The sequence below is a fragment of the Ruditapes philippinarum genome, unplaced genomic scaffold (genome assembly GCF_026571515.1).
Source record: "Ruditapes philippinarum isolate M1 unplaced genomic scaffold, ASM2657151v2 ctg462_1_1_1_1, whole genome shotgun sequence".
Classification (NCBI taxonomy): domain Eukaryota; kingdom Metazoa; phylum Mollusca; class Bivalvia; order Venerida; family Veneridae; genus Ruditapes; species Ruditapes philippinarum.
Window position 1 is genome coordinate 495,156 of NW_026864560.1, and position 17,390 is coordinate 512,545.

General features: G+C 29.5%; 1 protein-coding gene across 18 annotated transcripts in view; it reads left to right on the plus strand.

The window, feature by feature from the left end:
* Positions 1–15,072, plus strand: part of LOC132726064 (inositol 1,4,5-trisphosphate receptor type 1-like) — a 126,874-nt gene extending 111,802 nt beyond the window's left edge. For 11 of the 18 annotated variants that reach the window (XM_060711325.1, XM_060711323.1, XM_060711308.1 and 8 more), the window contains 24 exons: positions 553–607; positions 1,178–1,287; positions 1,565–1,664; positions 2,090–2,197; positions 2,582–2,718; positions 3,019–3,086; positions 3,381–3,436; positions 3,556–3,720; positions 4,013–4,251; positions 6,094–6,132; positions 6,731–6,815; positions 7,199–7,386; positions 7,779–7,892; positions 8,232–8,316; positions 8,500–8,586; positions 8,954–9,058; positions 9,305–9,376; positions 9,637–9,769; positions 9,942–10,080; positions 10,788–10,829; positions 12,215–12,373; positions 12,571–12,727; positions 13,035–13,132; positions 14,006–15,072. In XM_060711325.1, coding sequence (XP_060567308.1) covers positions 553–607; positions 1,178–1,287; positions 1,565–1,664; positions 2,090–2,197; positions 2,582–2,718; positions 3,019–3,086; positions 3,381–3,436; positions 3,556–3,720; positions 4,013–4,251; positions 6,094–6,132; positions 6,731–6,815; positions 7,199–7,386; positions 7,779–7,892; positions 8,232–8,316; positions 8,500–8,586; positions 8,954–9,058; positions 9,305–9,376; positions 9,637–9,769; positions 9,942–10,080; positions 10,788–10,829; positions 12,215–12,373; positions 12,571–12,727; positions 13,035–13,132; positions 14,006–14,045 — 2,581 coding nt within the window. In that variant the 3' untranslated portion in view covers positions 14,046–15,072. Of the gene's footprint in view, positions 1–552; positions 608–1,177; positions 1,288–1,564; positions 1,665–2,089; positions 2,198–2,581; positions 2,719–3,018; positions 3,087–3,380; positions 3,437–3,555; positions 3,721–4,012; positions 4,252–6,093; positions 6,133–6,730; positions 6,816–7,198; positions 7,387–7,778; positions 7,893–8,231; positions 8,317–8,499; positions 8,587–8,953; positions 9,059–9,304; positions 9,377–9,636; positions 9,770–9,941; positions 10,081–10,787; positions 10,830–12,214; positions 12,374–12,570; positions 12,728–13,034; positions 13,596–14,005 lie in introns of those variants that run through there. The other 7 variants (XM_060711316.1, XM_060711324.1, XM_060711315.1 and 4 more) reach the window with 6 other exon arrangements.
* Positions 15,073–17,390: the final 2,318 nt, after the last annotated feature.

Sequence of the window (17,390 nt, forward strand, 5' to 3'; positions counted from 1 at the left end):
ATATTTCAAAACCGATTTATTGTGTATTGAGTATTAAGAAAATTTCACTCGATCTGGAGAAAAAAATTCGCTTTGTAATATTCCTGTATGCTATTTTAAAACTCCATAATATGTTCCTTCTTACTAAAATTATATGTTTCATTGATTTTAGTACAAGCACATTAAATACAGCGTTATAATAAATAAAATTGCATGATATCGTAACTGTGTACATTTGATGTAATAAAGTGTTCATTTATTACAATAAATAAATAAGTACATTTAATCTTCTTTCTATATATTTAATAACATTACAAAGGTATTACCACAAAAGATATAATAAACCTTTTATTACTTTATATAATACGCAATAAAGCGTTATTAGACCTATCGGTTTTGTTTCATTTAATGTGCAATAAATTGGTATTTAACACCTTTCTAACTTTTATTTCGCAATAGTAAGTCACTAACCGTAATTCCTTTATTTCGCTTTTTATTATACATATTGTTTATATTATTTAGATAAAACACACACAATATTTACACGTGCCTTTAATTTCTATTTTATCACAGGGCAATGGAGGTACTCGATCTCCTACTGACGTTCCAGAGAAATATTCGTTTGAAGGTAAACAAAATCCGAAAAGCCTTAGGTCAATAAAATGATAGATTCTTCCATGATATTTGCCAGGCTTATGTAATTGTTTTTTGTACTTTATGTTTTCTCCATGTTTTATGGACGATTGTTTGTTGCCCGTGGTAGCATTTGATGTATAACTAGCAAATATGCTAAACTTGTTCACGAAACAATATCAGATTGTTGTCGGAAATACAAGATTTATTTACTATAATTATGTGACTTCATGTTAATAACATTCGTTATTTTCACATAGATTTATATGTCAATACCATTTATCATTGTTCACGTTTTAAATTGTGAGAAGAAAATATATAAGTTAACATCAGTATTTGACCAATCCTTATGTCATATTGTACAAATCAAATATCCAGTTGTTTGCATACGTTCAAATATTACGCAACTTACAATTAAGCATAAGAGTTGTCTGGTAACAAATTGTTTCTGTTAATACAGTTTAAGTGTCAGATGAGTTGAACACTGTATTGAGAGTTTGCACACATATTTATGGCTGTATATTCTAATTTATACCATTATGTTTATTTATTTAATTATTTGCAGACATTTGTTGAAAAGTTCAAAGGTGCGGAAGTGAGCTCACACAAAAAACGAGGTCAGACGTCCGTTGAGCCACTGTTATATGAGTCTTTCAACCCGATAGATACTTCAAAGTAAGCTTGAAACTATAGTATATACTTTAACCGGCTAGTAAAGACTTGTGCAGCTTTTGTGTTTTGAATTTTTCATTATCGATGTAGGGCCAACAGGAAATAGCCTGGTTGTGTATACTGGTATTAAAGGCTACACATTTTCGGTTTCAATTGTTACGTTAATGGTTAGTTTATATTCTTTGAGTTTTATGATAGGAAAATTATTGAAATAATATTTTATGTATCATATTTTGAACTGTTTAATTTTGTTAGTTTTCTATCCCATTATTTATTTCAGGAAAGGAATCAGAAAACAAAGAGAGGTGTTAAGAGATCTTAAAGATATGTTCCACGCATCCTCAATATTTGATATAGAAAGTACCACCACAGTATTGATGGTAAACAGAAAACTCATACCTATGCGGAGCCACTCCTGGCAACATTATTACGTGTGGCATATAATGGGTCTTAACATGGTTGATCTTAACTTCATATTCAAACAATATATACTATATCAATATATATGTTGATGTCTAACACTCTTTAGATTACTGGCAGGACTGAAACAATAAACGAAATACTGACATGAATATTATTTACTAAGCGTAAAAATACTATTTTCTAAAACTTTAAAAAGCATAGCTTTTCAACAAAGTAAGCAATTTCTTTCATTGTTTATGTTGAACGTATTATGCATTGATCATATGAACGGGTCTGTTTACCCTAAAAGAGATTTGAATTATTTATGTCCGCTGAACATTATCGGCGTGCTCCGACATAGTTACATGTTTTAATGTACACGGACATATGACTTGCATTTCAGGATTTGTCTGATTACAAATATGACATGATGGTGATGAAATCACTGGATATATTGAATAAACTTTACTCTTCTCAGAGTGACATGTTCCGCCTAGCACTGGAAGCTCAGGTTTGTATGAATTATGCCATATTGTAATTGATTGTATGTTTTAATTATTAAATAAACTAAAGTTGTTACACGGTTGCTGATAAAAACTAATTTATTTTTATAAAAGAAAAAGTAACCCTGCCTGACTGGCCTCACGTCAATCCTGAGCAGATTTACAATGTTCAACCAATTGATAACATTATATTGATATATATATATATTCTATATATATATAGGAACACGGATGTTTGCAATATTGACGTGTCGATTTAGTTTGCGTTATTTAAGCTTACAACCGATTATTCGAGATGTTTAACGTGACAAAATCTTGTATTGCTTAAAGATTTGATTAAGTTTTTGTACACTTGCATTTTCGAACACAATTTTATTTAATTTTCTTTTCAGATTTTATTGTCACAAGATTCTGCACGTGTTCATCGAGAAGTACAAAGAAGTTTACCTGTGCTAAGACGACTGGCAAAACAAAAGTTAAATGATCAACAAGTGTTACTAATGAGTGAGATTCTAGATGAACTTGCAGAGTAAGATCCTCTAAATTTTCAATTGTCTTAATGTAAATGAAAAAACAACTTTAACTTCACTGAGTGAAACCTATTAAAATCATAAAATGTCTTTCTATTGTATATTTATCGAATATATAAATGAACCGTGTACATTCAGCAGATTCGAGTGTTTGCTTTAGCATAAAAATAATTGCTTCGATATCATTTGCAAAGAAATTTAAAATATGTTAATAATTTTTTCGCATATGTTGTTATTGTGTAGATATGAAATTGGAGTATCTATCACCTGTCATATCAGATGCCTAATTATTTTTGCAGGTTCTGCCATTTGCCAAAAAATCCCCATGAGCCACATTTCATGAACCAAAATATAATGATAAGTCATGGTAAGTATTTGCTATTTTCTGCCGTTTTGGCATTCGTCCTGTACACCGGGTACCGTCATATAAAATAATACAATGTAAAATGTCAGTTCATCGGTTACTTTCAGCTTTATTCTAAATTGCCTAGTTTTACACCAAATTATTCTTATAGAAATATTTAACACAACAATCGATCTATCTGAGAAGTGCTCGTAAACTTATACAAAAATATGATTGCACACGATAAAGAAATCGTATTTTGACGATTTGGAAAGGCATTGTACAAACCGTCGACAAATACTTTTTGTTATTTTACAGGAATCCTTGACATTGTCCTTGATATCCTGTCGCAAGAAATTGATGCAAAGTTGTTGGTATGTATAAGTATTTTAAGCTATTGACCACCTTCACCAAATTTCTAAACTGTAAACTGCACAAATTCTGGACTTTCGTAGCCAAAAAAAAGGTAAACAGCAAACTCTTATTATTGCAGAAAGAGCAATATGGTGGCATGAAAGTGATCTTCCAGAAGACATTATACCTGTTGCAGTTATTGATCAGGGAAAATGACAATGTGCAATTCAGGATATTTAACCATCTTGACACATTGCTAGATGTCCAAGTGGTGCCATCTGATCTTGCTCTTGCATTGAAAGAGGTAAGTTCGTTAAGTCATCTTGGCCGTTACAACTCGGAATTATGATTGCATTTTGAGATAGTTTCATTATTTACATTGATTTTATATAATCCATACCAAAATATTTTAACTAGTATTTATTTTTGTGCCAAACCATTTCAAATATGACAACGACTTAAAATGTGTACTGAAATGAAAGTTGTTTTGCAACTTTACTCTACTATAACGTACCGTTTATTGATAAAACTAGGATACAATTGCTTAGTTGTGCTTTATTGTTTTTGTTAAGACATTTCTTTTTGTTAATTGCAAGGTTTTCATCGCAAATCAAGCAACCTGTCTCAAAGTTCATCCCCAACAAATCAAGAAAATAGTACGTTTAGCTGCTGAACATCAAAACCAAGCGTCTGAATTTCTTGATTTGTTAAATGTGCTTGTCAAGGTCGAGGGACTAGATCTTACCATCAAAAGAAATCAAGCTCTTGTGATGAAATATATCATGCAGAATTTCAAAAAAGCAGCATATGTTCTCGACCAACCACGGGAATCTAGGTAAAATGATTAATATGTATACAATGTATTTTAGCTTGTTATTCGAACATAATACTTTGAATGTTACTGTGCATGGTATATTAATTATCTCCAATGGTATTTTAACCCTTTCGCTGCCAGAGGGTTATTGTTTTATTGTTCACCTATTTGCCAGAGGATTTTCTAAGAAATGAAATGTTAATAATTAATATAATTATTATTATTTGTTATATGTATTATAATAACTATATATGTTTCCAAATCTGTTAGTATAATAATAATTATTGTCGATGGTATAATTTTCTTTATATTTATTATTATTTTTATTATTATTATTATTAATTTATTATTATTACTATTATTATTATAGAAACGGCTTAAGCCGTCCATATGGCAAATACGCCGAAAATAACAGGGACGGCTTAAGCCGTCCCTATGGCAGTGAAAGGGTTAAACAATTCTCTATAGTGTGATGATATCAGTTATCGAAGAACATTTAAAGACTTTTACAGAGTAAAAGATACTACCAGCTCTTAAGCCATTTCAACTAGCTGTCATCATAGTAACGGAATAACTTTAAGTAACGCTTACATATTATTTCAGAATTATATAATATTTCACCACTTTAAGTAACATAATTACTGGATTTAAATATAATAGTTTGTTTGCAAATAATTGACAATGCTTCATGTCGATTAAACTGATAACTGAGTTTATCAGGTTTGCTTATTATTTACATAACAATGTTGGATAGTTTGCATACTTAGAATGTTATGAGATTATGAAAATCTTTTCCGCAAATTTTGTAATCTCGGCAGTTGGTATAGTAATGACACTGCTTTATATACATGTTTGTGAATTTATTCAAAACAATTTATGTAAAGAAAATGCTTTGTGACATGCAGCATGTATTTTCGAGCCATTTTGTTTTATATGGCAGTTGTGGTTAAAAGTTTTTAATTATGAATGTTTTAGTAGTAACAAAGTTCACTATCGGTTTTTAAAGGATACTCGATTTTTCGCGCTATTGAAATAATGCAAATTTTTTTATATATCTGACACTTAAACAATTCATATCCTTGACTGTGTCACACTTACATTATCGAATAGTATTGATACTAATGAATGATCGAATTCGTGTATGTTATTGTTTTCTTACGAACGTATAAAAGATATTTGAATGTTTAGTACATTGAAATAGAAATTGTAGTAAAAACAACAATTGGGACTGGTTTTTCTGTCATTGCAGATATACACGACATAGTTGTTTCTCAACATGTATGTTTTAGAACAAATGACTGTAAAAACATTTGCTATGTTATCATAAGGGTTAAACAAGTTACATTTTGAAATTGAATCAGCTCAAAATGAAGGCACCGGCACAAAAATAAATCAAATATTTTTGCAAAAGTTTGTTACTTCATGATACATATTTACTATGTCTTCACGAACATTGCAAGCAATGCTTATATAAAAAATGAATTTAATTAATAGCGCGCATATCACACAGGGGCAATAAGTTGTTGATCACTTTGAAGGCATTTCCTGCGTTAGTATCTGTAATTCGGTCAATATACTGGAATAGTAATAACATGTCAAAGACGTGTTATCGCTGTAATTAATTCATCATAAAAACACAAATTTAGTAACCGTGCGAGATTACAAACGCGACACGTTGTTTGCTCCCTATTTACTTCACGTTTTGTTGATTGGTGCAGTGAAAGGAATGGTGTTTGTTAATGAGACCGTAACTTCTGGTGATGTAATGAATTTCTAATGCATTATAGTAAAGCAATCTGTTCAGGGGCGTGAGTTCTATACTTCTTTTATTAGCATGCAAATGCACTAATCTTGACATTTCAGACGAAGCAATTTATCCGGTCCTTTACTATTACCCTATTGGTATGTGCATTTTATTTTAACCTTCAATTGTGGTTCTTAGACACAGCTATAGGTATTGCTCAATGGGGTTTAAATTTAGTGAAATGTATCTGGAAGAATGTATTCATTAATTACAACAGTCTGTGCTTTTGCATTTATTTTGCACATTTCTTTTTCAGGACAAAAGTGTTACGTTTTTTTACGTTTGGTACATTATAAAAGCTTTCTTATGTCTTTATCTTAAAACGCTTTTTATCATGTATGGAACACTGCATGTATTTCTTTATTCAGTATGCACTTTTTTTAATCATGTTACATATTGCGATCACAAATATTGTTTTAAATGTTATGTTAGGATTTTGCATTTCATTATTTATGTACTATGTCCAAAACAATGATTAATGTCATTTTCACAAACAAGCATCAGGAATGTTATTTATAATCTCACTTGCAAATTCTATCATATTTTCCACACTGAAAATCTGAATGAAAAAAAACAACATTGATCATATTCTGGAAAGAAATTACGCTATTAATAAATACGTATTTGTATAACCTATTTGAGTTTGTATATGCTATCTATTTTACTAAATAGGTATTCCACATTTTATAATTTTAGGGAACACATATTGACAAACCAAGCTGAAGAAGGACATTTAGCCTACTTTGCCCACTTGGTGGATCTTCTAGCAACATGTGCCGAGGTTAATGTTGATAGGCTGCAAATATTTCTGTCAAATCAAATAAACTAGATAACTTAACTATTTACTTATGTCATCTAAATTTTTATCGATAATCTTTGTAAACTGTTGGCGTCAATAATCCTAACGACCGCACGTGTATTTCAAAAAATGTAAAATGGTAAATCGTGCATAATTCTCTAGTTACTGTTCTTGTTTTGTATACAGCATCGTTTTCTTTTATGCTTAATGCTGTTAAAGAAAACATGCAAAAATGTTCGTTCGCTTTTGTATTAAGTATTTTTTACAAAACAAAAATAGCAGAACTTTTAAGTTAAAAATCATCAAAGAACCATGTGTGTACTTATCTTAATTACTGCTATAGTTGCTACGTTTTTCTCTAATAGGGCGAGAACAAGTTTATTGAGTCGTTATGCCAGACTATTCTCCCCGTGGAGGAAATTCTTTGGGTAATCAATCACCAAGACATCGATTGTAACATCAAGAGGCCTTTCATTAAATTCATGATGTGGGTCTACATGAAACCTGCTGAGAATTTGATTGAGAGTGGAGCAGCTGATCTGCAACATCACAAGTAAGACAGTATCCTTACAATGTTTTGATTGTGTCTTGAAAAGACCTTACATTTCTGCACATAGGTGCTTACATTTTAAACTGACTGTGTAATAATGAAATTGTTTGAACATTTTTTTTTGAAAACTTCAAAAGTAATCAATCATGTTTTGACATTTTGGCCAATCTAAAGAACCAATCATTGAATGAGTAGATTGTGTGTACATTTTACAATGAAGTTGTTGATATAGAAACGTAACTCTTAAAGGAATCTCCATAAACGCTAATTGTATCGTATCTCAAACACAGGCCAGAACAAACTTCCTAAAAAGTCTGTATCTGGAAAGTATATATATTAAGTAATGTGTTTGATTATGTTATACATTTATATATATTATATATTTTATCTTGCAGACAAATCTGGGATTTTATTGGGACAGTTATTGGTGAGATCAATCAGTTATCCGAATCCGTAAAAGGCATGTCTGATAGAACAACTGATTTATTGAAAATGTCTCCGTCCAAGAGGTATGCCTAGGTGTTTTGTTTGTATAAGTGACCTTATACACTGTGTAATGACATACTATGTAAAAAAATGCATTTTCAAGAGAATTGTATCTGATAAAAATGTGAAATGTTCAAGGAATAATAATAAATTACACATATCTTATAAGGTTGTGTAGACATTTTAATTGTATTTCTTTTAACATGTTATCAAAATCATTTAAGATGTAAAAACACTATTTGCTAGAAACAACCAAGTAGTTATTTGTTTTGAATAGATAAGTTTAACGTCATTTTTAAGACTTTGTTCAGTATGTCGCGATGTTCTCTGACCTTGCTTTGTTATATCTATTTCTTTTTTAGTGCCGTCGCGGTGTCATCTGATACAAGTAGTTTAATACATAGTGGAATATACTACATCTTAGAAGGAGTAATGCCATTCTTAGAGGTATTTTTTATAAACAGTGTCACTATTAGATTTATTACAATTTTATTTTCTGTTGTAACATTTCATTTTTTAATTTTCTAGTTAGAAATTTAATCTTACAAACGTATAAGTAATTTTTGTTAGGTATAATTTCCTTTGGATATCCGATTTTCAGATAAAATAATTTTTAAATATATATTTCAGGTATTTTACACATCATTTTTCTCACCAGATAAAGATCTGTATCCAGATGAAATATTCCACACTGACAGCTTAGCTACAGCTTTAGTGGTAACATTTTATATGTGAATTTTAATTAAAAATAGAATCATTTGTGTTCTCTTTTATGTACGTACTTTTATACATTTTTCCAAATACTTGATATTCTGTTACGAAATGTTTATATGAGTATTGAATGGATAAACAGTAGATTATGATAAAATATGGAATGCTAATGGGCGCCTTACGCTATTGAAATTGTCACAGACTCAGTTAAATTGAACCTGCTCATGGACGGCATTTACCACCCATTTCCCCTTGCAACGATTTTAGTAGAATTCGACATCTGAAATAGAACATGGTCGAATTGCAATCAATTATCGGAAAATATCTAAATTTACAAACTTTAACATTTGTTTACAATGAAACATGATTTCAGGCATTCTCTGATGTAGTTGGTTCAATGCTGACAAATCCGGCTCATATGAAATGTTTAGTTACCTCAGTGACGTCAGTTGTGACCTCATCCAGTACTCCAAAATCAGTATGTATCAACAAAAATGTAATATGTAATCGTAACAAAGTCCGTAAATGACAAAATGTTTTCATCAAACTAAGATCCTTCATATACTTTGGTTGTCTTTCTTTCTGTCTGATTCTAATTTTAAATAATATCGTTTAAAGTAATTTAAATTCGTATTTTTTACAATTGACACTACCTTTTAAACAATTGTATACATAGTATGTTCTATCTAAATCTTAATAAAATAAACAATTTTACTTTTTTTAGTTACTGGTAACAGTGCTAGAAAAATTCACATCTGAAATGAAAGTAGGGGACACAAAAAGCGCTGTTAGAAAGGTATCCACTTTACTATTGTTCGCATTAAACAAAAGCAAACGTATTATAGTTTTTCTAGCAATGCATAATTTTGCTTTGAAATTGTTTGGGTAATTTTAAAAGGTCATACTGACGTTTATTGTTGATTTGTAGATCTAAAACAGATAACTTTTCTGCCAACTAAAGTCTATATAACACAACTGTTAAACTATAAATGCGTTTTTTATGAAATGAAATGCAGCAAAGTTAAACGTTTTTCTTGGCATATTAATATGTTCCAGGGTAACATGGAGTATTATGCCGCTGAATTGGAGTTAAATGCCAAATTTCACACATTTGCTCAGAACAGCAGCCGAGTCCATGTTGGTCATAATACAGTACAACAGCAGTTAAAGTCTAGCAAGTCAAAGAGAGGTTAGTAAGTTGAAAGAGAAGTTCAGTTGCATGAAGAAATAGTGATATTCACCGATATTATGAGTCTAAATAACCTACATGTAATAAAAAGGTTGAATCACTCAAAATGATAAGACATTATACTTCATATTTATTTAAAATAATTAAATGCAGTTTTGTTTTGTAACTGTAGAATACACAGAGTTAGGTAGTAATGAAGAACTGCCTCTTGGTGAAGAGTTTCAAAATCTAGTCAAGTGTTTTATAGACCAAAAAGAGAAGAAACCAAACAAAAGATATGCATTGACAAGAAAATTATTGGAACAGCTAGCGTAAGTATTTGAGTAATATTAATAGTATTAGTGTGGCATAAATGAACTTGACTGTTATTGATTTGCCAAAGTTGACTTTAATCAGATTTGATGTTATGTAAAGAGTTACTGTAATGTTTTAAAACAAAGATAAAAAGCCTACTCAAAAATTAGGTCCTCATGGTTGTATTGATAAACATATTATTTAATTGATCGAGTTATAAAAGCTTTATCTTTGCTTTCTTTTAAATGTTTATAAAATAATTCTGTAACACAATGTATGTATGAATGTAGTGATTGTGTGGGAATGAACTATATTCTTAGTGATGTACGTAGATTTTGTTTATTTGTTGTCAGTTTAACTACAATTTCTCTTGTTCTTATGTTTCTTTTTATAGTCAACGGAATGTGTATGTACTCTGATTACAAACTTGCAAGAAAACACCACACAATGTTGAAAATGTGTTACAACCAAATATGTTGTCGTCTGCTTTTATTATTTTACTGTATGTTCTTTTCTGAAAACTAATTTAACCACAGTTTAAAAAAAATAGAGTAACGATCATATTAGGGATATAAATTTCGACGGAGTACTTACATGTTTTGTCTAGCCTATATTTATTAAAACTGTGTTTTTGTATATTGTCTTATGCGTGTTTTAATGTATTCAAACTATTATTGAATTTTATACAGTTATTAGTATTTTAACTTTTTGACTTGTAATTTAGAATAGGGGCGTGCAATTATAGAAGCAGAAATAAAAAGTCAGGGTATGTAATTTGAATACGCGTGAATCAGGGTCAATGTTATATATAGCCCGTGTGTTCCTTAACAGAACATGGAACGATAATAGAACGTATTTGCTTGCATCATCACCTATATTTAGTATTTGGAGATTCACATAACATATATGGAACATTCATGTATATGGTTGCATTATCCTTATATTCAGATTTGCTTATGATACTGTAGGCCTTTCACATCTATTTACTGGAGTACTATATGTATCTATATATACATTATCCATACTAATAGGTAATATATTTATCTAGAACTCACTATGATATCTTTATAATTGCATGTATTTTGCCAAATGATATTCTTTTGTAAAGACAAATATTGAAACATTTAGATACGGCATGGGTGTAAAGAGTATTATTGTGGGATTTGAACAATTATGTAGCATGGTATAATGTGGTATAATTGGATTGGTAACGGAATATTACAATTTCATTTTCAGCAGATTTAATAAAGAGGTTTTTTATAATATTGTGTAACATCTCGCAATATGGAAAAATATATATTAGACATTTTCAGAAAATAATTTCCTTATATGAAAAATGTGTGTTTAGGATATTATTTGCTTGTAAAATTACTTTGTTTTGCTCAATGAAATGATTATATTTTGTAATATATACTCTATTTTCCTTTGTTATAAATGTTGTTTTTGTGCTCATAGTGCTTGTACGTTGCTTGCTTATTTATCCGTTTTCAATTTTTAAAAATTATATTATATCGAATACTAAATAAAAGAACAAAATCTTCCACCTGACGTTACGACTTGGCCCGTGTTCATTTAAAAAATGCCAGGATCAGGATCAAATGATTCTGCTTTTATTTTCGTTGTTTTATAAAACTAAAATTGGTCGTATGTTGCTTAAAATTAAATCGTACAGAAACAAAACGTTAAAGAAGTCTGATTTGCAAAGAAGCGATAAAATTGACGAGTAACAAAACAGAAAATAATCGGAACAAAATACGGATCAATTTTAGTATCAAGATCAATATTTTGATCAACTGTAAAATTAACATGTATTGTAGAAATCAGTAAATGTATTTTGAAATTTCATAAACATGCTAGTTTAAGTCCAATTTTATGAAAGTTAACATTAAATATTTAATCTATGAGGATAAACAATGAGGAATAGTTTAGTTGTTAAATTTGATCCTGATCTTGAACATGGGGTCAGATGTAATTTAAAACAATAGAAAAGTTAATTTCAGAATAACATAAATAAAAATTGCAGTTTTGTAAATGAAGATGCAGGTCTGATTCAGAGCGGGAAGGTTTTGTTCCATTGCCCATATAATTGTAGTATAACATTTATTCAGTTTAATCAAAGAGAACCAAAAAATATTGTCTGTATTTTAACAGAATATCGGCAAAGAAGATCCGCTTTGCAGTGTCGTCATCAAGAGCTCAAGAAGAACTGGACGTGAAATGTTTACAGATTCTGCGAACTCTAATTCACAATGAAGAAAGAAAACTACCTGATGATTGGACAAGTTCTGCTGTTGATGCAAAAGTTAAAAAGTAATGCTGAAGATAATAAACACATTTTTTTTAAAAGGGCAATAAATGATAAGGCGTTTAGATTTAAGTTTTATGTCGTGATTTTCAAATACATGTTTAACATAAAGATACAGCATCGAATTAATGTCTTATTGTAATTAGCTGAACTTTGAGATACCACTCTTGTTTTAATATAAATATTTTATATGTATTTACAGACAACTAGCACATATTAAGGAAATACAAACATCAATAAATGCGCATGATGTAGTTAATAAAGTACTTCCTCATTTGGCGAGACGTAGTGACGCAATAGCGCGTGAAGTTCTAGCGTTTGTCAGTATCATGCTCTTTAACGCAAACAGAGAAGTGCAAGTAAGACAGCATTCACCTTTTTAGTATGATCTAAAAACATTTATTTTTTATTTATTTTGGGTTTTCTAGTTTCAATTATAAAGTGACCCTTAGAATTTGAAAAATCAATATACATGTAGATTAAAGGGCATAAATTGTTCTTTAAAACTAAGAGCTTTTTGAGCTTTTTCAGCGTGTGTAGTTAACTTTATATATATTTACCAATGATTTTGACATTTTAAGTCTACTAAATTAAGGTTACAGGTTCATATGACAGTTGTATTCATACCATTTATACCATTTTGTTACCATATGTTGATTCTTACAGCAATCGTTACTCGATTACTTCTTCTCAACGCGGGAAGAGGTTTTCTTCATGGCTGTCAGAGATAGAATGCAGGTGTCTACAAATTCTATCAAAGAAAAGTAAGTAATCTTGTTTATATTCTGTGTTCATATTACTAAGACTATTTCGTCTGCCAAATTCTTAGTAGCTATCAAAATAAACCACTTAGAAAATAAATTGTCACTTATATCTCTGTCTTTAGTCAGCTCGGCGAGGTTATTATGAAAGAGTTGATAATAAAAAGTTTAAAAAAATTGTTTTATTAAATGGTTATGTTTGATTAACATATGAGACTAAATTGTTGCATTGCACCTTTCGAAATCAATGTCTTTTATTTCTCTTTATGTTACTTACATAATCTCATAAAATGTATGAATTTTTATACATTTATACATGTTTGTGGCTACAAATTGTTTATACTGGAAAGTGTGACGTTTAATATTTATAGCACAGTTTAAACTATTGTGCGAGCTTTTTTAGTTCTTTTTAATGTTTAATACTTTTAAATATCACTATCGCATTTTTCTATTATATATATTTTTTCATCTAGCATTGTTTAATGGGTCTAATAGACAATGCTAATGGGTCTTTTCGTAATGCTAATTTTAAAATGTAACTATATATCTATCTAAAAGATCATAGTTGAGAATGCTTTTGAAATACTATACTATCACGTTATGATATAAATATACGATTTATACTCTGTAATTGATAACTCGCCTTTTTTATTGGTATATCTTTCCTGCTTTGTAAAAACGTAGAAGAATAATTATTTATATGGAGATTGCACTTTCTTTGATACCTCTATCAATTTCTTTTTTGTAACACTTTTACTATATTTCAAAAGTTTGTTAAGATTGAGGGCTATTTATGTTGTCAATGCTTCTTTCTATATTCTATCTCTTACATTAGATTCTTCGTCATATATCTAATCATATAAATTCAATCAATAGACTTTTCATGATCAAAAAATCAATGAGGAATGCTGGGTAAATATAACAGTCGGCTAAGTTAGTTGAATGGCTATATTGATTAACTAGTTCTTGTTAACAAGTATGAATGCTCAGTTTGTGCCAAATAAAATCTTCAATGTTGATGGTTAGTATAAGCCAATTTCAAATAAAGTCAAACAGGTCAATGAGCACCTGATTACTTGACAATATGTTACAGAATATACATGTACATCAATTGGGAAAACTATTTGATTGCTGTTTTTGATTGCTGTTTTCGTATGTTCTAGTGTATGTTAGAAATGTCTCAACATAACTTCAATTCTTCAGCCATCTATGGCTTACATTTGGCACAAACTGAAAATAAAACTCTAATTACAGGTGGCTGTGATGCATCAATTAAGAATGTTTAGTTTAGAATGTTATTATATTTTAGTTACAGTTGGATCGGAACGGCTTCAACCCTTCGTTTTGTAACGTTTTTCGTGAGATATTTTGTTGAATTTATCTAAGGCAAATTTTGCTCGAAGAGTAAAGTGTTAGTATATGGCACATGTTGTAATCTAACATCGGCTTCTCTCAAAGATGTGAAGTTATTTTGTTTGTAAATGAAACAGGGCGGAATAAATTACATTGCTCCCGGAGAAGCAACACTCTCAAGTTTAATAGTTCTTGATATAATTTTCAAGACAGAATAGAATGGGCAGTTAACCTTTTAATCACAGAAAACGTTAACGTACTCTTAAAGATTTTTCCATTGAGAAATGTTTATTGGATTCAGTATGATTATGTTTGAACATTATTTTTTTGTTTCATTTGTTACAGTAAGATGCACGTTATTAAACTGTGAAACCACATATTTTATATCATGTTATTTAATATTTAATATCTTGTTGCTTAGTGCTTTCTATTGTTACATCATTGTTTTCCTTTTATCTTCTTTCTTTTTTATTATTATTTACAACTTTTTTCATTCTTTATAGATTTGTTCTGACTTTTATGTCCTGATTGATTTGTTTTCTTTTACATTAAATGCCTGGACGACAATAATATTTTCATTTTGAGATTTTAAGCAAATTATAATTGCTATATCAAGAATGCTCTAAAGTTGAAAGGTAGATTCGTTATAGCATTAATATAATTATATTTTGTAAAGTGGTTTATTAATATAGTTTTCATAAAGCGTAGTGTATTTTTTATACTTCGTTTAAATAGTTTTGATGAGTCCGGAATGTTTCACGGTATTTATTCTATACATATTTTATATACGTAGAAACATCATGGCATGTTTCTTTTCAGTAGTATAGGGGTTTAAAAAAATTTTTTAAAAATTTGTTTTGGTTTTTTTTTCAAGGGGCCGGGAGAAAGGGTAAAATTTTTACGGGCAAATAAAATTTGGGTTTGTTTTAAATTTTTTTTTTACTTTTCCTGGTATCAGGGGTTTAAAAAATTTTAAAAAATATTTTTTCCCTTTTTGGGGATTTTTAAAAATTTTTAGGGGAAAAATGTTAAATGGAACAAATCTCAATATAGTTTTTAAAATTTTACAAAAAAATTCCTTTATAAATGGTTACCCCACAAAATGCAAAAAGTAAAAATTTAAATAAAATTTTTGTCTTGGTTTTTAATTTTATTTAGTTGTTCCCAAATAAAATGCCCTATCTATTTTATATAAGGCAATCTTAGACCAATAAATTTTTAAAAAAAAATTTTTTTGGTTCATAATTTTTGGGGAAAAATTTCGAACTAAGTAAAAAAACGCTTTTTAATTTTAGGAAAAGCTTTTGCTTGGGTCAAACATGAAAAAAAACGCGGAAAAGTTTTTGGGGCCAATTCGGTAAATTTTCAAAAAGTCCCTTTTACGCTCGGGCGGAAAGCCTTTCAGAATAAACAAAAATATGAATTAAGGAAATTTTAAAAAAAGAAAAGATGCAATGGGGTTTGGGGGAAAATGATATTCATTTAAAAATTAATATAAATTAAAGTATGTATAATTTAATAATTGTTTTTTTGAATTAGGAAGGGACGTGTTAACGGGGGGAAATGGGTTTTTTTAGAATATTACATTTCTTGAACCTAATTTATTTTTTTATTTTCTAGAGAAGATTTTTTCGGAAAATAATTGGCATTTTACATGATTTACAAAATCACATCAGCGACAAATCTGTTTCTAAAATCATCAGAACTTCATTGAAATTTTCTTAAATGTCTTATTTGTTTTCCAATGTTTATACATTCTTTTTTCATGTGTGAGTGTAATGTTAATCTATATACACTAAATTATATTTGACATAGAAATGCATCCTCAAGATTAAAAGAACCAAAAAGAAGAAGGTATCAAATCACACTAATAAACTTCAAACTCTTTTTATAACGCTCGACTCTCTTTAAAGCTTTTTTCTTGAGATGTTGCCTCAATCTTTCTGACGTTGTGGTTTCCGATGTCGCCTTTCAAGAAGAACATCTATATAATTTTTGATTCCACAACAAAATGATTATTGCTACCATGCAATTATAACGTTCACATAACAAATTCAAAATATCCATAGTTTTTCACTTCTGTATATCTGTGTAACTTGTCTGTTTTTATTGTCACTGTTGTCACTTAATACGTTCTGCCTGTCACTATTTGTCTTGTGTCAATACTATTTATTTATATTTGTATATTGTTGGCTTATTTTTTATAAATAAAGAATGAATTTTCACAATTATTGATAGAATAAAGATATTTTGTTTCATGCAGGGTAATCGGCTTAACAAGGTAAACATGTAAAAATGTATTTCATGAAAAACGAATGAGTATTCTTAACATATAACCACACTGTTTTGCTGTTGGATAATAATTTCATAAATATTCTTCTGAAGTGACATTGTAGTAATAGTATATTTAAACATGTGATCAAACAAGTAATAATATTGTACAAACAAAAATGTCCAATGAATTACACTAATATTTACTACTAAAACTTTCACTATGCATAATTACATCCACAACCACACAAAGAGTACTTATACGTATTATATTAATCAAAATCTTGAAAAACTTCATCCTTTCCACTGATCTTAGGCGATCTTTTGCAACTGCATGTGTCACAACTTTCTGTCTGTCTTGAAAAATTCATTTTACACAATCGTAATATTCAAATACCACATCTTTGTATGCAGTACACCAAATATTGTCTTTTTATATGCCCGAAAGAATTTCGGGCATATTATAATATACCCCCTTGCGTCCGTCCGTCTGTCTGTCCGAGCATTTTGGGTTTAGGGGCTATATAACAGTAAAAAGAACAAAAGAGAACAATAGGTTCATCCCGTGAATCAAAGGGTTTAGGGGGCTAGTAGCCTTAAGAAAACAAAGAAAATAACAAAGAAAATAGCGAAAAAA